The following is a 22,335-nucleotide window of genomic DNA, read 5'->3' as shown; positions in this document are numbered from 1 at the left end:
TTGATATGGTATGATGAAAAATAATTACTCTGGACTAGTGAATGTGTGTATCACCATGTCTGTAAAAAGAGGAAGATGTGAAGAAGATGAACTCGTTGACTATACTATATGTAGTGAAAAATAATTATAGTATAGTACGATTCTTATATTTTGTACAATTCGCAAGTACCAAACTAAATAGTATGCTACGGTTGTTATATTATTGTACCATCGATTGTTTGATAAATTCATTATTTATCAATTTCTAGTTTACAACTATATGTACTATACTATGTATTTTGTTCTATACTATTTGGGTTTAGAGTTTATACTTGGGTTTAAGTTTAATGATTAAGATTTAGGGTTTAGTATTTGGAAGGTGGAGGTTGATGTTTGGGTTTAGTGATTGTATTATGTATATTCCATTTGACGATTAAAAAATAATATTTTTTTTTCTCACTAATTTGTACTATACTATGTATTTTGTTCCATTCTATTTGGGTTTATAGTCTATACTTGGGTTTAGGGTTTAGTGATTAGGATTTAGGGTGTAGTATTTGGAAGGTGGGAATTTAGGTTTGAGTTTAGTGATAACATTTTTGAGTTTAGTATTCAAAAGTTAGGTCTGAGTTTAGCATTGAGGAGTTTTGTTTGGATTTAGTTTAATATTACATAATATTATATACTATTTTCAGATTTTGATAATTAGGTTTAAGGTTTATATTTGGATTTAGGGTTCAGTAATTAGAGTTTAGGGTTTAGTATTTAGATGGAAATGTGATGTTTAAAGTTTAGGGTTTATTATTAAGGAGTTGAAGTTTGGATTAAAATTTAGTATTTACCAGGTGTGAGTGGACTTTGAATCATATTATTTTTAGTGATATGGTATAGAAAAATTAGATACATTTTTTTTGGGTCAAATTAGATGCATATTTATGTGTTAAACAAATGTGTGGTGTTGGTTGTATTACGTGTGATAATTAATTGTGGGGGTGTCAAATTATTGATGTCATCAGTTTCTCTCTCTATTACTGGCAACTTGAACAAAGAAATGGTATTACCGGATAGAAGTTGACATAATTGTTATGAACTTTACTATGTCAAAATCAATGCTCAGCACCTAATTTTTTTTTCAAATTTGGTCATTTGGCAAATTCACCCTATAAAATTTAAACAAAAAACGAACAAAATCCCAAAAATCTTAGCAGATGAGAATTTTTAATGTGCATGTGAGTGGTGACAACACCAGACAGGGAGACATAATGCTGGATGGTTCATAAACCAGCAATACATTTAGAAACGAGTCCAATGCTTTTGTAAATGTAAATATGTACTATAAGTCTATAGATAACAAATACTATGCAACAAACAAATCAAATATTAATGCATTTCAGTCCTTATTCATCATTCAAATATTACGCTTTATGGCATTTATTTATAATATTTTTTCTCTAACTATATTATGAGCTCTCCTATATTATTAGTACATATCGAAAATCTAAAATATTTACATATTATTCAGAAAAAAAGGAGATAAATATTCAATGGACAACAGCTAAGAGATGCCTCTGATTTCCCCTGCACCAATCTCGACAAAACTCAAAAGCCAGAGAAAAACATTAGCAAAAGACCACACTACTTCCCATTCTCCAAAAATCAACCCCACAACTTCGTAAATTACCAAAACGTCCTTAAGGACCCACCACCGTCCATTTTCAGATCTTTGATCGAACGGCTATCACGAACCCGAGAGATAAACCTCGCACTGTACCAAACTGTTCCCGACCGAAACCCCGGAACCACCGTGAACGCTCTTCATGTACACTTCAGAGAATCTACAACCTTTCTGCACTCGAAAGATCTCAGCTTCGTGCTCAAAAGATAAAGCCAAGCAATGCAGACGCCAAACCCTTTTCGCCATTTCAAGAAACCCAGAGCACAGGCTCGTCTCCGGGAACACACCAGCAGAGACCTGGTTTCTCAAATGCGTGTGTCCGAAGAAAGCTTCCCCCATCTTCGGATGTATAACCTGCAAGAACTTGGCTCTGCAGAACCTAGCGAATCTTGATTTTGAGCTCTGTAAACCTCTCAAAGAACGTTTCCCTCTCTGTTTTGCTCTGTTTCTTGAAGCTTCTTGAATCGGTTGAGAAGTGTGGTAGATGGAAAGCTTCGAACATTACGTTGGAGACAAAGTGTTCGAAAGCGAAACACTTGTGATCCTGCTTGTAATAAACCACACCGGGCTGGATCGAGTTAGCAGCCATTGAAAGATCCCATCCCGCGAGTTTCATCTGTTGGATTCAGAGCTGATAGGTGAAGATTGTCTAAAGGGTTGCAAAGCTGTCCGCTTTGGTTAAGTCTCTTCTCTGTTAACTTGTTCTGTTTTGTAGTTTCCTCAAGCTTCTCTCTTAGAAACAGAATCTCTGAGTCTTTGAGCTTACACTGAGACTCAAGCTTCCTCCCCATTACCTCATACGTCTTCAGTAAACTCCTCAGCTCTTGAATCTCTGCGAGAACCAGAGTTCTTTCGGGGTTTGGGTCCATCTGTTTCTTCAAGAAACATTGTTTCAGTTCAGACAAAGTCTTCAGCTCGGAGACCACCAAGTTGTCTGCTTTCTGAATCCCTATTGCGTCGTACGGAGACTGAGAATGCTGTAGCTGCGCATAACCTGCTTTTATTGTAGAAACCGTAGCAAACAGCTTCGCAAGAAGAGCTTCTAAGGATAGACGTCTCTCATACTCTTCCTCAAGCTTGTAGAAAGACTCAGAGATATTGGCATTCTTGGAATCCAACTTTATCTTCTTCACATCTGGAGCAACACCGGTTAGCTTGTGAATGTTGAGAACTTTGGCAAACGTGCGTCTGAATCTACCCTTGGGAGCAACAGCCATTGGCTTCTGATAAGTGCTGGAGAGTATATTACCGTAGGAAGATAAGAGAAAGAAGGGACGAAAGATCTGCTGATCAAGACGATAAGATGGGAGAATGATAAGTGGAGCTATTGATCATAACGGCTTGGCGGGAGTTTGTTACGCGGCCGTTAGAAAGTCTTATGTGATTGGAGTGAGTATAAATAAGGTGGGCGGGGCTCAATTGTAAGGTGGCTTGTATCTGATTTGTATCTTGGGCTCTTTAGCATTTTGCTTTAGAGATTGGGCTTAGTTTGTACTTCACAGACTAAGATTTGTATATTGAGTTGAGAAATACGATTACAGTACTTGTGCTCTATCATTTGGTGCGGTGAGCCGTTCGAATTGCGCGCTCCTGACGATGACGACGAGATCAGCAGCGGCGGTGGAGCAACAACTCGGCGAATCGGCACAGCGAATCGAGGTTCTCGATACTACGGTGGCAGAATTGAATCGGAAGTTTGATCGTTTGGAAGAGCGAGTCACAACGATTGTTACAACTTCGCAAACGAATACTCAATCGATTCAAGCGGCGACGAAGAATTCGGATGCGAAGATCGATCGATTGGAATCTTCGATGCAGTCTCTCATCGCCTCTTTGCAACAGAATCAACAGCATGTCACCCACGCTGAGTCAAGCGGACCGAGTCAATGGCAACCACGAAACCAACATCCAACTCAGGTATCAAATCCTAATCTGGATCATAACCGGGGGGGGGAACATGAGCTAGGTTATCGGCCTTTGGATCGCATTGATGAGAATAGAAAAGGTCTATACAAGAAAGTAGAAATGCCTACGTTTTCAGGACAGAATCCGTTTGATTGGACCGCTAGAGCAGAGCGTTACTTTAGAGTGACTCAGAGCAGTGAAGTATATAAGATGGAGTTGGTATCGCTGAGTTTGGCAGAGGATGCGTTGTGTTGGTTCAACTATGAGATAGAGTTCAGGCCGTTCAGAGATTGGAATGAGTTCAAGCGCAGGTTGTTATCACGTTTCGCCGATTCATTTGAGAAAACACCAGGGAAACGCCTCTTTGGGATTCAACAACACGGTACTGCGGCAGAATACATCAAAGAGTTTCAAGAGTTGGCATCACAAGTACGTCTCGCAGAGGAGAATTTGATTGACATATTCTTCAATGGGTTGAAGCAGGAGCTGAAAGAGGTCATTAAATTGAAAGAACCTCAAACTCTACCAGATCATATTGAAACAATCCTGAAGATGGAAGATAGCGAGTTCTGTAAGTTGTTAGCTTCTGCGAAACCTCAGGACCAGAAGAGTGGTCGACAAGTAAACAACAGCTCGAGCAAGTCTTCTTCAACGTACATTGCACCATCATGGAAGCCTAGGCTAACGGGTTTCGACACAGGACAAAAACAAGGTGAGAAGCAAGCACAGCAAAAACCAAATGAGAAAAGTAATCTACCTATAAAGCTTTCTGATGCAGAATACGGCTATAAAAGAAAGAATGGGTTGTGTTTCAAGTGTCCGGAACGATGGTCAAAGACACATCTTTGCAAGAATAAGCAGCTGCAAGTGATGGTGGTGGTTCAGGATTGTGAGTTAGAGCTAGTGGAAGAAGAATTTCATGAAGTAAGTGAGGGAATAGAAGCTACAGAAGTAATGGAATTGTCCTTACAATCTTTCTTCGGTTGGTCTTCTCCTACGACAACAAAAATACGGGGTCGAGTGGGAAAGACGTCAGTGGTCGTGTTGATTGACAGTGGTGCTACGCACAATTTCATCTCTCCAAACATAGTAGAGAAAGCACACCTTGAGACTTCAGCTCACAACAATTTCACCGTGTTGGTGGGTACGGGAATCTCAGTGAAGGGTTCGTTGATCTGCAAGGGAGTGACTTTACAGTTACAAGCCGTGAAGATTACATCAGACTTCATTGTCTTAGAGCCAGGGAGTGCAGACATAATATTGGGAGTTCAATGGTTAAGAACATTGGGTACTTGCGAAGTGGATTGGGAAAAACAAGCACTATCTTTCATGACTAAGGAAGGGAAAGTGACATTAATAGGGGATGTCGAGACTTCTCAGACAACTAACAGTCGTACGGAGTGTCCTTCGGGTGTGGATTGGGATGGTGATTTGGTCAAGTTGTTCTCTTCAACGGTAACTACTGATCCACCGATTCCAAAAGGTATAAAGGAGGTCATAGAGTTACATAGCAAAGTGTTTGCGGAACCAAAAGGATTACCACCGAAACGAGGGTATGAACATGCAATAAAGTTTTGGGAGGGTACTAAACCAATGTCTATCAGACCTTATAGGTATCCTCATACACAGATGGAAGCCATAGAGACGATGGTTCAACAAATGTTGGAGACGGGAGTAATACGGAACAGTAGGAGTCCGTATTCAAGTCCTGTGCTACTAGTTAAAAAGAAAGATGGTGGTTGGCGTTTTTGTGTGGACTATCGAGCAGTAAACAAAGCGACAGTACCAGATAAGTTTCCAATTCCGGTAATAGATCAGCTTTTGGATGAGTTAAAGGGGGCAGTCATTTTTTCAAAGTTGGACTTGCGTTCAGGTTACAACCAGATCAGAATGGAAGAGGCTGATATTGAAAAGACAGCGTTTAGAACACATCAAGGGCAGTATGAGTTTGTGGTCATGCCGTTTGGGTTGAGTAATGCTCCGGCAACATTTCAGGCGTTAATGAATGAGATCTTCAGACCTTTCCTACGCAAATTTGTGCTCGTTTTCTTTGATGATATTCTGGTATACAGCAAGTCAGTGGAAGAACACAGTATACACCTTGAGATTGTGATTCAGAAGCTGATTCAACATCAACTTTTCGCCAATCAGAAGAAGTGTATGTTTGGTCAGGCACAAGTTGAATACTTGGGACATATCATCTCGGCTGCAGGAGTGGCAACAGATCCAAATAAAGTTTTGGCTATGCAGAATTGGCCAACACCACGTTCTGTGAAAGAGTTGAGAAGCTTTTTGGGTTTGACGGGATACTACAGACACTTTGTGAAGGCATATGGGGTCATTGCTCGTCCTCTAACAGACCATCTCAAGTCAGGCAACTTTGATTGGACATGCTTATCTCAAAAAGCGTTTGAAAATTTAAAGACAGCTATGGTTACAGCTCCAGTGCTAGCACTACCTGATTTTTCTATCCCTTTTGTGATAGAAACTGATGCTTCTGGTTATGGGTTGGGCGCAGTGCTGATGCAACAACAAAGACCTATAGCTTACTTCAGTAAAGGGTTGACTGATAGGGAGCAACTTAAGCCGATTTACGAACGTGAGTTGATGGCTATTGTCATGGCGGTTCAGAAATGGAAGCACTACTTGATGGGGAAGAAATTTATTGTACACACTGATCAAAAGAGCTTAAAATTTTTATTGGATCAACGAGATATATCTTTGGATTATCAGAAGTGGTTGACCAAGTTGCTGGGGTATGATTTCGAGATTGTGTACAAAGCTGGAGTGGAGAACAAAGTAGCAGATGGACTCTCCCGGGTGATGATTGATCGCCAAGTGAACACAGATGGAGTGTTATGCGCACTTACCGTATCATCATCGCTCCAAATGCAGAGTATCTTCGATGAACTAGAAGCAAATGAAGATATTCAGCGTATGATTAAGGAAGTAATGTTGGAAACAATGCCTAAAGTAGGATACACAGTTGTAGCAGGAAGGTTATTCTACAAGGGCAAGTTGTTCTTATCAAGAACTTCTCAGTTTATTCAACAGATTCTTCGTGAGTATCATGATGGAGTTATGGGAGGTCATTCAGGAATCCTAAAGACTATTAAGCGCATTCAGCAGATCTTTTATTGGCCAAAGATGAAGGAAGATGTGAAGAAACATGTGGCTGAATGCTTGGTATGTCAAAAACACAAATATTCAACATTAAGACCTGCTGGATTGCTTCAACCAGTCGAATTACCAACTTCAATTTGGAGTGAAATTTCGATGGATTTTATTGAAGGTCTCCCTAAATCTGAAGGAGTAAACGTCATTCTTGTTGTGGTCGACAGATTGAGCAAATATGCTCACTTCCTCAGTCTTCGTCATCCTTTTACAGCTACGGTGGTTGCAGAGAAGTTTGTAAAAGAGATTGTACGATTGCATGGCTATCCGACTTCGATTATATCAGACAGAGATATGATATTCTTAAGCAAGTTCTGGAGAGAATGTTTTCGCTTAGCTGGTACAACGCTGAAATTCAGTACAGCTTACCATCCTGAGAGTGATGGTCAAACAGAAGTCCTCAACAGATGCTTAGAAGCCTATCTTCGTTGCTTTACCAGCACTCATCCGAAACAATGGCACAAATATTTGGCCTGGGCAGAGTTCTGGTACAACTCATCTTACCATACTGCGACGGGTACTACTCCGTTTAAGATGGTTTATGGCAGAGACCCTCCCAGTCTGTTGTGGTTTGAAGAAGGATCAACGACTAATGGGGAATTAGAAGAGATGATGAAATCCCGTGATGCTATTCTAAGGGATGCTAAAGGTCATTTACTCAGAGCTCAAGAACAGATGAAGAACAACGCTAATAAGAAGAGGAGAGACTTGGAGTTTGAAGTGGGTTCTTCGGTGTTCCTTAAGCTACGACCTTATAGGCAAGCGTCGTTGAGCAAGACATTCTGTCAAAAGTTAGCTGCAAAGTATTACGGTCCTTTTACCGTACTGGAGAGAGTGGGACAAGTGGCTTATCGACTGCAACTTCCTGCTGAGAGTAAGATTCATCCTGTGTTTCATGTCTCCCAACTGAAACCGGTACTGGGGAAGAGTCATGAAGTGACTGCTTTACCGGAGATGTTGGAGGAGAATGAAGAGTTTATCCTACAGCCAGAACATATACAAGGCACTCGTTACGATGCTGAAGGTCATCTTGAGGCCTTGGTTCAATGGAAGGGCTTACCGACCCATGAGAAGACATGGCTTCGGGTGAAGGATATTGTGAGAAATTACCCTACTTTTGAGCTTGAGGACAAGCTCGGTCTTACCGAGGGGGGTAATGATAAGTGCTGGAGAGTATATTACCGTAGGAAGATAAGAGAAAGAAGGGACGGAAGATCTGCTGATCAAGACGATAAGATGGGAGAATGATAAGTGGAGCTATTGATCATAACGGCTTGGCGGGAGTTTGTTACGCGGCCGTTAGAAAGTCTTATGTGATTGGAGTGAGTATAAATAAGGTGGGCGGGGCTCAATTGTAAGGTGGCTTGTATCTGATTTGTATCTTGGGCTCTTTAGCATTTTGCTTTAGAGATTGGGCTTAGTTTGTACTTCACAGACTAAGATTTGTATATTGAGTTGAGAAATACGATTACAGTACTTGTGCTCTATCAGCTTCACAGTCTCCATATGCAGATCCATCACAAAGAAGCTTGAAAGTATCAAGAACACAGTAACAAACAAGACAAGAAAACACCACAAAAGGAATTAAAAAGCAGAGGAGAGGAGAGGACTTGTAATGATGAATATAAAGAAAAAGAGCTAGAATTCTAGAATCAAGGAGCGTTAATGGAGGGCCACAAGGTTTCTTTATGTAATATTCTCCAAATAGGACTTGCTTTATGTTAAGGACTATATGAAAAAAAGCTGAGCTTAAAAGAATGTTTCCCTGTTAAAAAAATATATCAGCAAAAGAGAGATCTATACAATGGATACTGCTATAAAATATTCAACAAGAATTGTGAAAAACTTCATGGTTCATGCTTAAAATATTAATCAACAAAGAGTTGTGAAGACTTCATGGTCAAATCTACTTTTATTTTTCTTCCTTAAATTTATTTATGTGGGGATATTTAGTCAAAATGTGCTGCTACAAAACAAAGAATAATTAAAGATTTCACCCATGCAGAATAATCCACCTCTCTCAAAAGAAACATTGAAAAAAAAAACAGTTCAAATATGCATTTACCATGTAACATAACCTTAACTAGATCTCGATCCGCGCAACCGCGCGGGTGTTTGTTTCCATTTTAATTTATATAAGATATTTTGCTTACAATTCTAAATTGCTATATATTATAATATATATAATGTGTGTCTATCAATTTTTAAAACATAATAATTTAACCATATATGTTTTTTTATTGAATAGGTTATTTTAAACTTCCACATACGTCAGTTTTTTATTATGTTTTTGAATTGTTATTTCATTATTGAACTCGTAATTTTATATAAATATTGGAAAATATTGTTTTATTGTTACCCCGAAAGATATTGTAATATTTTACAAATTTAAAAGTTTTATAATATAATTTTTACCTTCATATATTATCGAGTATACTTGTTCTCCATCAAATAGATTGTTTCAAAATTCACTTGTGTTTTTTGTTCTTATATATTTTTTTGTTTGATGGATTAGTATTTCATTTTTGAATAAAAAATAGAAATATAATTTGGAAAATATTAAAATATTATTATCTCCAAATATAATCAAACTTTTCACAAAATAAGAAACTTAGCAAAAACTAAACTTAAAGCTTCATGTATAGATTTTATAAAGAATATAATTATTCATTTAATTATATTTTTTAAATGAATTATCTGATTTTAAAAGTTAAGATTGTAAAGACTTAAATATTATACATATGGGTCAAGTAGTCTTTAAAATAAAAATCTAATGGGTCAAGTATTCTTTAAATTCAATTACTCAAAGCCCAAAGTGAGATTAATGTTTTGTAAGCCCAAAATGATCAGTTAACAGATTTTTATCCGGGAAAAAAACGTGTTTGTCTACCTAACAATTTTCTTTGGTTTATGTCTTCTCTTTAACCTAGACACGATCCTAACTACGATCCTCGAGCTATTTGATCGACTAAATCCGTCTCTCAGACACCATCCTCTATTGACTCCCGACCAAGATCAAGTAAGCATGTCTATTTATAAAGGTTTTAGTTTCGGTTATTTTAGTTCACCTCTGTTTATTTTTTAAATTGATTTAATCTATCAAATATGTGTAGACGGAGATCGGTATTGTTTCGAAGGAGATATGAAAACCTCAGCGGAAGAATATATGGAGCTCTGATGGAGCTCTGCCCTAATATAATTTAATATGCAATTCCGATCAGTACCTGAAAACAGAGGTGAATTATTTTCTTTTTGAAACTCCTATTGCTTTATAATATGAATAAATAAAATCAGTTTCTATTACCCCTGTGAATTCTCTTTCAATTCGTTTTTTTCTCTGATTTGATGAGTTTAGAATCAAATCGTATATATTGAACACTTGCTGAAACTCTGGTCACATGAATTTGAACAATTCTCGATTGAGCTTGACTATTAATACACAGGTTACATGGAAACTGATATCAATGACAAAGGAACTTAATCATAGGTGTTTTTATCAACGTCTGACAAAGAAACCAGACTCAATGACAAAGGAACTTAACCATAGGACAATATTATGTTCATTTTTTTAGTTTTGTGTTAGTTAGTGCCAAAGAACATGACGTTTGACAGTTACTGATAGTTTGATGGACAACTAAATGCTCTTTTATTTGCTCGCAGGAAAGTTTAATCTGATGGATACCTGAAGAAATGGTAATGGAGCTTACCACAACCAAAAATCATTAAAGACGCCTAACTCCATTCACTATAAGTGCAGGTAAAGTATAAAAAATTGACTTATTGAGAATGTTATGGTTTCTTAAGCTCTGTTTTTGTAATCTCTGCAGGGAATCAGCTTGAAGATAACTGATATGGAAGATCTTTGCAGAGGAGCTGTTGAATGATCATGAGATCAAGAAACAGAGCTCGTAGATGGGTTAGGCGTCTCAAACAGTATACGTAAGTTCTGTATCATCTATAAATTAGTTACAAAGTTCAATGATTGACTTCAAAATTTATTCTCTATGCACACCCACCGTTTGACCATACTTAATTCATGGAAACAGCAGGTGAACTATACAAATTGTTTTTCCATACTTTTATTGATTAATAATTAAGACAATATAGATTAACTACTAAGATTAAGTACTTAAAGTAGATTAAATATTGATTAATTACTAAGACAATATTTCTTTGTTTCAGGAATGATATTGATAACAATGAATTGTAGAAAAGACTCCATCATAACTCAGCCACTTGACTCTCACTACTCGATAAGTCAGGTTAGCTTTTTAGAACCATTTATCATATGAATAGTATATCTAAGTGTTTTGATTAGATAAGAAGGGAACCAGCCGTTAGATTAGAACCATCTACATTTTCCTAGTATATCTAAGTGGTTTGGTTAGATAAGAAGTGATGTACAACAGATTCATTGGTTTATTGTTTTGTTGCTGTGAGTTGATTGAAGTTTTCATATGTTGGTTTTCTTGTTTTTATTTCTTTGCTATAGTTTTAACATCTAGAAAATGTAGAGAAAAATGATAAGCTATATCAAAAACAATACAAATCCGTAAATAAGTTGAATACAGCTTAAAGAAACTCAAGTACGATAAAGAACTTCCTCCTCTCTTCTCATCCTTAGCATAAATCTGAAAAACACATCACGTTTCAAAGATATTTTTAAATTATGATCTTAACATATAGTAATAAACAGTAAATGATGGAGAGCTTAAATAAATACCTCATCATGACTCCTTGGCTTATAGATTATTGAAAACCTCTTTGAAAACAACATTGACAGTCTTATGCTGAGGTTTTCCATCTTTGTCCACAATAAGAATTTTCAACCCTTTCTTCGACGTGACCCTAGAAATAGCTACGTAGAGCTGTCCGTGTGAAAACACAGGTCTAGGTAGGAAGAGTCCAACTTCTGAAAGAGACTGCCCTTGACTTTTGTTTATTGTTATAGCAAAAGCAACAGCTAAAGGCAATTGCCTTCGACGCATTTTGAAAGGCAGTCTCGTATCAGATGGTGTTATCAATAATCTAGGAATATAGACTGTCTTCCCAACATTAGATCCAGTGATAATCTTAGCGGCAACCATAAATTCCATCAGCTGAGTAATCTGTAGCCTTGTTCCGTTCATTAACCCTTCTGGAGGATCAACATTCCTAAGAACCATAACTGGGCAACCAACTTTCAGGCGAAGTCTATGATTCGGCAATCCAGACACTTTAATATTGTTTAGAAAATCTGAGTCAAGTGCTTCATCATTCACCGCTTTTGTATCAGTAGGATCAATACTATCGGCACTGAGATAAATCATTTCCTCACCTAAAAAAATATCAAAACATAGGATTTAGTTAATGTATATAAGAAACAGTATATTTAGGATCTAAAATCAATCACGATAAAAGTGAAAATAAAAAAATTACCATCCAGCTTATCCAACATGTAATCATTGATCATGTTAACATCCTCATTGGTTGGACACAAAATAGCTCTCTCTTGGAAAAATTTAGCTTCTTTGTTTCCTTTTAATGAAGAAGGATCTCCGTACACTGCTTTGCTAATGGCCTCTATTGGTTCATCAGAATCAGTAATCAAAAATTCCGAGGGGATCTCGATCTCAGCTATTCCATCGTTAGGCTCTCCAAGTGTACCATCACCAACCTTTAAGATCCACTCAGATAATTCCTTTAGATCCGTCAACTCTTCAGCTGACAAACCACCAGATGATAATCGCATGTTCTTAGTTAATTTCAGGACTTTACAATGCTCCCATAGATACGAAGAATTCATTGAATCCATAACGATTGCAGCTCTACTACCTCCATTTATAACTGGGAGCACTTGTCTGAAATCGCCTCCGAAAACTACAACCTTTCCACCAAAAGGCTTGTCGCTCTGCTTCCCAATAATATCAGATAAGCTTCTATCTAGTGCCTCAAAACAATACCTACTCATCATGGGGGCTTCATCCCATATAATCAGTGATGCCTCTTTCACCAAATTGGCTTGATCGGATCCGTGAGCCATAGTACACGAAGAAAACTCATCTGGATTAAGTGGTATCCCAAACCTTGAATGAGCAGTCCTACCACCTTGTAACAACAAAGAAGCAATACCACTCGATGCAACATTAAGAGCAATATCTCCTCGCGATCTAATGGCTGCAGATAGTAATTTCCAGAGAAAATTTTTCCCAGTGCCACCAAATCCAGACACAAAAAACATTCCACCTCTTTCCTTGTTAACAACATCTAGGATTTCATCATATATTTTTCTTTGCTCTGTAGTCATCTTTGGAATATCTCTATCCAGAGTTTCTAACAATGCCTCACGATCATAGCTTCTCTCATCTAATATCAACACATTTGAATCCTTACTATGTGTCTTTGCTAGCTGTGGCATAGAAGGATATTTTGCCAAAGAAGTCCCACAACGCTTCAGAAGCTTTTCAATCTCCAGCAAAGCGAATTTCTTTTTCTCATCGTCACTTAACAATAGTCCTACAAAAGAAATTAAACTATTTAAAAAAAGACACGATGGAGTATGTAACATTTTGCTAGAACATCAAATTCAAAACGAAAATAGTAAAATAATACTACCTGGCCTATTGAAAGTTTTACGCCTGTGATGCTCAATATCATCTGAAAGACATTCCCAAGTCTTCTCCCAAACGTCCTCTGGCCCAGATAAACTATTGTTCATGAGCATCATAACAAACAATTGTCTTAGTTCAGCTCATGTGCTTTCATAGCTTCTCCTTAGAATATCATCAATGTACTCTTGATCATCATCTAACAATCCTCGAGCATAACATGCATCTTTGTAGGTTGGATAAACAACACCTTCAAATGTTTTGATGTCATCGTAACTCGTAGGACCTCTCACATAGTTCAACAACACACGGAGATAATAAGCATGTTCTTGATTACGTGGAGCATAGTTGATTCGGCCAACACTGAATCCCCTTTTCCGTCTTATGAACTTCTTCTGGCTCTTGGAATATGTAAAGAAGTTAGGAATCTGAGCATAGGTTAGAGTTTTAGCCAGATCATCAACTTTACACAACTCAAACCATGCTAAGAACATCGTATTCTCAATGAGTTTACGACTGATCACTGCTTCCAGCTTGTCTTTTTTTTTGAAAATAACCGTTTGTTTGCCTGGAAGATGGAAATTAAGCTTTTCAACTGCGGTTGACCAGAAATGAATGGGGAACTTAAAAATTCTCCATGATCCTTCAGACGCAGAAACATATCTACAATACCAATCAAAAACAGATTTTATTAGTTTTTTATATCATGTTCTGATATTTTAAAATATAAATTGTATATAAAGATTTTGAAAAACAATACCTGCAATCAAAGAACTCTTTGAATTCATTCCTTTTGATTTGGTCCACTTCTCCTTCTGGAATACCAAGCGCCTCTACAACCATGTGATCCGGTGGTTCCACAGCTACTGTCACACGATCACTTCCTTTATTAATGTACTTAAATAAGTACTTTATAGAACCAGCCTGGTTGCACCACTCTACACTAATATGAGCTCGATAACGTAGAGGTAGTTTCTTGTTATAAGGAATAACAAATCTGTTGTCACATTTCACTCCATTCTTCTCTACATAACGATCTGTATCTTCTCTTCTACGGTAAATCGAAAATCCTTCTTTACTCACTCTTGTCTTATCAGCAAATGATTTCGGGTAAAGCTTAGAACATTTCCCATTTTCCATGCAAGGAGATTTCATATTAGCAGCCCCACATGGTCCATGAATCATCATATCCTTGACAATATCGTACAGCTCTGGTTCTTGAGACTTATCTGGAATCTCAGCTGAAATGATCTTGTCAATATCATCTGTAGTGGGAAACTTGGCCGTAGGATGCATAAATAAGAGAATGTGAGCATGTGGTAGACCACGCTTCTGAAATTCAATCGTGTACATAGCTGAAACGATCAGACAACAAACACTGGTTTAGTATATAGTTGAAAATATAAAAGCATATGATCAAGAAAGCTGAATATTTAACTCACAGGATACAGTTTTGCCAAGGATATTCTTCTTAGTTAAATCATCCATCAATGAATCCAGTTTCATTTTGAACATCCTGCAAATGATGTCTGATCTGTCCTCTGCCTTTGACTTGCGGTTGGTAAGATGTTTTGTGATCTCTGGCCATTTAGGATTGCATGTAAAAGTGATGAAAAGATCTGGAAAACCAAAATGCTTACATATAGTCATTGCATCCAGATAAAGGTTTTTCATATATCTAGGACCACCAGTGAACGTAGCTGGTAAGACAAACGAAGATCCTTGCTCGGCCATATCAATCCTGCCCGCATTTTCTGACTGCTTGATAGAGTCATAACTATCAGAACGCAAAGTCGTCTGGTGAGTCCTCAGATAGCGTAGGCGATTGGATTCTATAGTTGTGTAGGCATCCACAACAAACTGCTGAAACAACCTTCCTGAATTTAGGATAGTATGAGCCTCATTCTTGCGTTCATGCAAACGAAAAGCAAAGAACTGCCTCATGCTGATATTTTCCTTTTTCAGTTTTTCAGTAGCTTTAGTAACACCTTTCTTTATCCCAAGTCTGAAACCATCCTCTCCATGTACAAATAAAAGAGGATACTGAAGTGCAAGATATGAAGCATGTATTTCATCGATCCTTAGCAACTTCCCTGATTTCTGTTGAAGAACAATATCTCTTTTATCCATGTCCAGATTGAAATCTCCAGGAATCAGTGCAGCAACTTCTGATGCTGTAGGTGTGTCATATGTTCTTCCATCCTTTACTCTATCACTGACTATCCTCATATGAAAAGAGTCTCTAGGATTGATGGTGAAACGATCTTTTGCTGATCTGAACTGTTTAACGTAAGGGTTGGTCTCATTCAGCATCTTTATCAGAAGGTCGATGATCTCTTTCTTAAGTCCATCACTTTTTTTATAAGCTTTCGCTTGACCCCCTTTGCTGTTAAAAATAACACATACAACGGTTCAGATTAATAATTATAGTAAACAAATATAAAATTAGGGAGAGAAGCAGATTGAAATAATTACCTCAAAGCCTTTGTTCTATTTTCTGTTTCATTTCCAGTGTCAACGATATAAAGCTGTCCGAACTTAGCATCATTTCCATTTGGTGGTTGTAAACTACCAATTAAATGGTAATTCTCACCTTGGAGTACCAAATGTTTGGCCCTTTTCCCTTTCGAACAGATCTATCAATTTTTCCACCAAGTGAAGTGAATGAGAAGACCATGTTGTAAGCTCTTGTGTTTCTCTGAAAATGTTTGCTTAATTTATCATCTCCAATCAACAAATTCTTAAGAACTTCTGGTGGTTGTTTTAGTAATGGTAACTGCACTTGTCCTTGCATACAACATAGAGAAAACTTAGGATTGGGTGTTTTCAGACGCCTATTTAAGCGTTCACCAAACCACATAATAGCTCCACAGTAAGAACATGTGTAAGTTGCATCCCCTTCATCTATATAAGCTGTAGATGGTAATAAGAAAATAGTTAGTGATTATTTAAACAAATTCGATTTTAGTATCTTGCTGTTTATTACCATCTTCTTTTGGTACAACCTTTTTAGTTGCCTTTTCTGTAGCACGAAATGCTTCTTCAAAAAGTGCTGCCAGAGATTTACCTCTGTTAGTGTTAACCATGTATCTGGAGCTGTGTCAACGGTTAAGTCAACAACTTCGATTTCTGGTTCCGATTCCGAATCGGTGTTTTCTCGTGAACTACAGTAAAAGTCTGGTTGAAAATTTTCATCAAATATATCTACATTTAGATAAAACACAAAATGTTAATACAGATACAATATCACAAATTATTACAGCGTATATACATATACAAATTAAGCTAATATATAACCTTCAAAGTCAGATTCTGTTGCTACTGAATTCCCATTATCTTCACTTTCATCACCACTCATTTGCGAGGTGTGGACTGTATCACACGCCAATTCTTCATCAAGACGACTTATAAAACTTTTCTTATGGCTGTTGTGTGGTAAGCTAGATCGTGGTCTCTTTCTGATGCCAGATGTGTCTAGCACATTAATAGGATAAAAACGGAAGTTTTGTCACAATCATTATATATATGCGATTGATACTATATTCAGAACTAATAATTATACTTACATGGTAAAGATGTGATTTGACTTCTCTGTAAACTTCCGTGTGAAGCTTGGCCAGTCCCACTGTCCACACCTACTGAAGAAAAACATATATCCCTTTGGTTTAAGTCAAATGAACAGGGTCGCACAAAACACTAAAACAAACCATAAATATATTGAACCTTATTTTTAAAGCATTTGCTTATGTTTCTTGGTGTACATGGAGTCAGTAGTTTCAATATATTTTAAAGCATTCAATATATGCGATTGATAGTATATTCAGTACTAATATTTATAGTTACATGCTAGTGATGTGATACAACTTCTCTGTAAACTTCCGTTTGAAGCTTGGCCAGTCCCACTGTACACACCTACTGAAGAAAAACATATAATGCTTGGTTTAAGTCAAATGAACAGGGTCACACAAAACATTATCATTAGAAGTAAATATATCGAACCTTACTTTTTAAGCATTTGCTTATGTTTCTTGGTGTACATGGAGTTTGTAATTTTTGTTGATTGCTAGGTGGAGCAGCATCAGTAGGGATGTATACAACATCCTGTAACAGTCTCTTAAAAACATAAGACAAAGGGACATCCTGACTTCTGATAGATTTTCTGTTCTGATTTCTGTCGACTTGTTCAAAATTCACACTGTTTTGTTTTCTCTGCAGCCTTTTATTCTCTGTTTGTTGTGTTAAATCCTTCCTTTGATTAGGCGGATCACTATGTTTTCTTTTCATTGTGCCTGCAAACTACGTTTGTTGACATTCACAAATTATACAAAACACAAATCAATGGTTACATAGTTTAGTTCTAAAATTGCACCTGAGTTATTTTTGAAGTCTCGCTCATATGATATGGAAGAGCAAAGACGATGAATCAGAGTTTGGAAGTGAAAATTGATAATTTTTAGTTCCTATAATGTAGCAATATTGTGATATTAGCCATATATCTTAGTTCCTAAAATGTAGCAAGTGTGTTAAAATAAACTATAAGAATCTCCTAATTATTTTCGACATATGTTTTTACATATGAAAATGTACTAATATTCTTTAAGGATCACAAAAATACTCAAATTTAATACACAGTGTAGTATAGTAAACTTATTTTGCTTTCAATATTTTATTAGTCGAAAATATTGTGTTTATGAATATATTTTATATTTTAGCTTTGCTTCAAAGATCATAATATTTTGGCAATGTATGGTGGCTCTGGGAACTTGGACAAAAAAGGGCCGGACTCTAATACACGTCTTTGCCAAGTAAGTTTGAAACATATACAAAATTTAGAGAGTAAATCTTCTGGTCTGGTTAGATAACATAGGGCGGGTTCATAGAGCTTTCCCATAGTAGGTTTTGCCATTGGTCAACCAAAATTTTTAATATTGGTTGGATGTTCAAAATAAATAAACCACATTTACAAAAGACTTCAATTATTAAGTAAAACTAAGAAAACAAAGTGTCTGTTTTATGATATAACAGACATTATTAAGAAAAAAAAAGTAATTAAAAAACCATAAAAGCAATAAAAATACTAAACATTAAGATCATCATCTTTAATATTCTCCATCTTCACCAGCTTGGTGCACATTTTTTTGGAAGTTGAAGTCTGATCAACTTGATCTTTTCCCTTACGCTTTGAAAATGGCGTTGAAGAACCTTCTGATGAACTTGCTTCGTTTTTTTCTCTTATAGAAACCTTATCACACGACAAAAACACATTCCAAATAACAGTAAAATCATCTAAAACAACAAATAATGGTTTTATATAATACACGTGATTTTATTATTTCATATATATTGAAAATATACCTCTCCACCGGACATAATTGATGAACCAGAGCTAACATGAGTAATAGGCTCAGAGTTGGACTCGAGTTGGAGAATCTTATCACCAGACCATACTTGTGAAACCAAAAAGATGTCTGATCCATTTTTAACATTTTCAGAACCAAGAGTAAGACCAAAACAAAAAGATTTTCCAACCAAATCTGTTATAGCTTGAGGCAAAATATCTGGATCTTCAATCTGTAATGTAAAAAGATGAATATAAGTTGACGAAGTATATAAAATATATTTATGATAATATAAATTCTTATAACCTCTTCATAGGAACCATCCCAAATATCTTTAGCCTCAAAGCCCACAATGACTTTAGCAACAGAATCAAGAAGCATTAGTTTGCAAGTACTGGTGTCATCCTTGACAGTGAGATGCAATTTGAATCTGTTTCATTTCCAACCAAAATCATCACCAATCTGAAACGTAAATGTATATAGTTTTAAAAAAATATATATAGTTAAAGGATTGCAAAAACTAACTGTGGGGTTACGGTGGTGGTATTAACACGACATGTTGTGCACCAGAATATTGGTTTCTCATTTGGAGCCAAATTACCACCACCCTTCGATTTGATTCTCATGCAACGCATGTTACACCTATTCCGGCTAACATGACCAAAAATAAACCAGCTCCAATCCGTATCAATAGATTCGATTGAGCAGATTATTTTGCAATCCTCCTCCTAAGGTTACAAACATATAAATAGTTTTAGAAATGATAAAATGATGACTTTGGTACATATAATGCTAATTAGAATTTCAGAAAAGATACCTGAGTTGCTGTGATGATTTCAGAGATAGATATAATACCAACATCATTCCAATCATCAATTAGATCCTTGATCGGACGCTTGTCATTCTTTGTAGCCGTTAGAGCAAGAGCAAACTCATCATTTGGCATACTGAAAAAAAAAAAACCGTTTTTTAAGATGTGCAGAAAAATTTTACGTATTTGATAAAATATAATATTTCCAACGTGGTTGCTTGTTTTTTAAAGCGAGACATTCAGGTAAATCAGGATCGAAACAAATGAGGGATGAATCAAAAGCATTGGTTATCTGCACATCTCCTACACATCATAAGCAAAAGACATTTAGTAAATATTTATTATATAAAATGTAAAAATATAAATATACATAAGGTAAAAGGATAAATTATTTATATCTATATTTGTAATACCTCTGTAAAACCCTATTTTAGCAAAGCGGATCAGGCACACCATATTAGGATTATTTGTTTGTTGGAGATGTTCTTCAAGTTGTTCTGCATATTTACCCCACAAACAACATGCAATGCTTTCACCCCTGAAATAATAAGGTATTGTAAAAAAATTAAACTGAAAGTATATATAATATATAGTGTAATCAAAGTACATATCTTGATTCACATACTTGATGTCCATTAAGCGAAATTCAACTTTTTTCTTATCATTCCCCGCAACTTGGACAGTTTGGACGTCACGAAGACTGGAAACTTGACCAACAACATCTGTCAAATAATTAATTGCTTAATATTAGTACAATATACATACATTATGAAAAAAAAAATCTCATTGACTGACTAACCGATCAGGAAGTGAGTATTAAGAGTTCCATTTCCAATCTTTTCAAAAGGTTGGAAATTCAGAAACTGATCATCACACTCAAAAGTACTTTGGTCTATAGAGGTGTCTTCAATGATAGACATTTTGTAAATATGGTCTGTGGGACGGTACTGTCCTCTCGCGTGAGACACTGTAAATGTGTCAATGAGTCGCCATTCACCAAGCCGTATTTTACTCTCTGTTTTTTTTATGAGATTCTTCCTGGCCGAGCAGTGTATCTTAACACCCTGAAACAAAACCGATCATAAAATTAGAACATGTACATAGTTATTTATAATGTAAAGTACAAAAACAATTGCAAAAGTGATAAAATAAAACATATAAAAATAATCGAACAGTTTCATCTGCGAAGATCATCTCAAGGGTATCTCCTCCATAATTGGTTTTCTGCCTCCAGGAGTGAAGCAACTTAACTTGGACTCGCCAGCCTTGTTTGTAGGGCTTGACGTCTTTTAGTAACGAAAATGCTTGGATCATAGACATAGCTCAAACTGATTAAGTTTAGGTGATGGTTGAGCTTAACTTCCGCACGATCGATATATATAGATTGATAGGATATTTAGTTTGTTAGGGTATTTAGGGAGAATATGCCATGAATTTATTCGCAAAGAATAAAATCAATTGTAGTCAATTTTGTGCCGGTTGTTATGGTTAGTTATATCGTAAATAATGATATCTTGATGATAATGATATCAATTGTAGTCAAGTAAAGATGCTGTTTCGAAATTTTATAGCAAAAATGTAGGAAACAAACATGAGAAGTCTACGGCAGATTAATCATTCGATCATTAAGTTAAGAATATCCTTTTTAATGAATCTTAGTTTATTCAAATTAGTTGGTTTAGATATAATCTTAGTTTTGGCATTCCCCGTTATTGTTGCAACAGAATATCACACGATAAAAATCTTGTTATTCTTGTTGCTAAAGATAAAACCATGATTTGAATTTTAAATGAATTATATTAGCAGTGTTATATCTGTTTTAAAAATAAAACCAGCTGATGTGTTGGCTCGATCTCGATATGATAAGACCGGTTTGATGGTTCTTTTCAGTTGAACAGGTTCAAACAAAAGAACTCGAATTATAACAGGTTTGATGTATAAATAATGTGTAAATGACTAAAACAATCTAAAACAGAGGTTTTATGAACCATTAACGGTGAATGGTGGAGTAGTTAACGATGAATAGGATGTAAGGTGAATGGTGGAGTAGTTTACGAAGAACATTATGTATCTTCTGTCTACAAATATGGTTTACACTGAAGGTAGTTGGTTACGTTTATTACATGAACAGCATGTATAAAATACCAGAACTCTTAAACAGTTTCAGCTTCGTATTGGTCTATGAAATAGTTAAAATGCAAGTATACAATTTCATACTATTTCATAGGTGGATTCGATTATGAATAATATGTCAATCATACGAAGCTAGATCTAATTATAATATATTAAGTACTCTAATGTATGTTTGTTAACCAAACCTTTTTTCTAGGAGTCATTTTATTACCAATGATATAAGTTAAGCCATATAATTAAAAATAAATGGATGATAACAAATTTCTAGTAAGGGTTCATTTTTAAAAAAATCACACATGAAAAGAAATCATGACTTCTGTTTTAATATATAAGATGTAAAACCAATAATATTATTATACTGTAGTGCCTCAAAAATTTCTTAGAGAAAACAGTACAAACCTTTTAAAAAATGGTTTGATAACCATGTGAAACAACAAGACAACCACAAAACCTGACAAACCCACCAAACACATTCAGTACAAGACCCACAACCTATGTCTCATTCTAGACTCAAAACGCACGAGCAGCAGCGGTCTAAACGCTATGTCACTAACCAAACAAAACCTTAAGACACTCTCATCTGCATACCCTTAAGCAGATGTCTTGGGTCTAATAAACCTAAGAGAATTTCACAAAAAAGTGGAATGTTATAAAGAAACTGAATATTTCAACACAAACCAGAGAAACCCAGATTTAAAAATATATCATCTTCCGGTCGTAGTTTCAGACTCT

At 36.1% G+C, this 22,335-nt stretch overlaps 1 protein-coding gene and 2 pseudogenes across 1 annotated transcript; all 3 read right to left on the bottom strand.

The window, feature by feature from the left end:
- Positions 1-1,478: 1,478 nt before the first annotated feature.
- On the bottom strand, positions 1,479-3,212 carry LOC125583388 (annotated as a pseudogene).
- Positions 3,213-11,127: 7,915 nt separating this feature from the next.
- LOC106407786 lies at positions 11,128-16,678 on the bottom strand (annotated as a pseudogene).
- Positions 16,679-18,397: 1,719 nt separating this feature from the next.
- LOC125583387 lies at positions 18,398-20,390 on the bottom strand. The gene is made up of 7 exons (XM_048750240.1): positions 20,270-20,390; positions 20,096-20,192; positions 19,477-19,606; positions 19,185-19,387; positions 18,966-19,089; positions 18,676-18,891; positions 18,398-18,562 (listed from the first exon to the last, which is right to left on the bottom strand). The coding sequence occupies exons 1-7, from the start codon at positions 20,388-20,390 to the stop codon at positions 18,398-18,400; spliced, it is 1,056 nt and encodes a 351-aa protein (XP_048606197.1).
- Between the last annotated feature and the right edge of the window lie 1,945 nt (positions 20,391-22,335).

This window comes from Brassica napus, chromosome C3, assembly GCF_020379485.1.
Source record: "Brassica napus cultivar Da-Ae chromosome C3, Da-Ae, whole genome shotgun sequence".
NCBI lineage: Eukaryota > Viridiplantae > Streptophyta > Magnoliopsida > Brassicales > Brassicaceae > Brassica > Brassica napus.
This window is presented reverse-complemented; position numbering and strand designations above follow the sequence as displayed.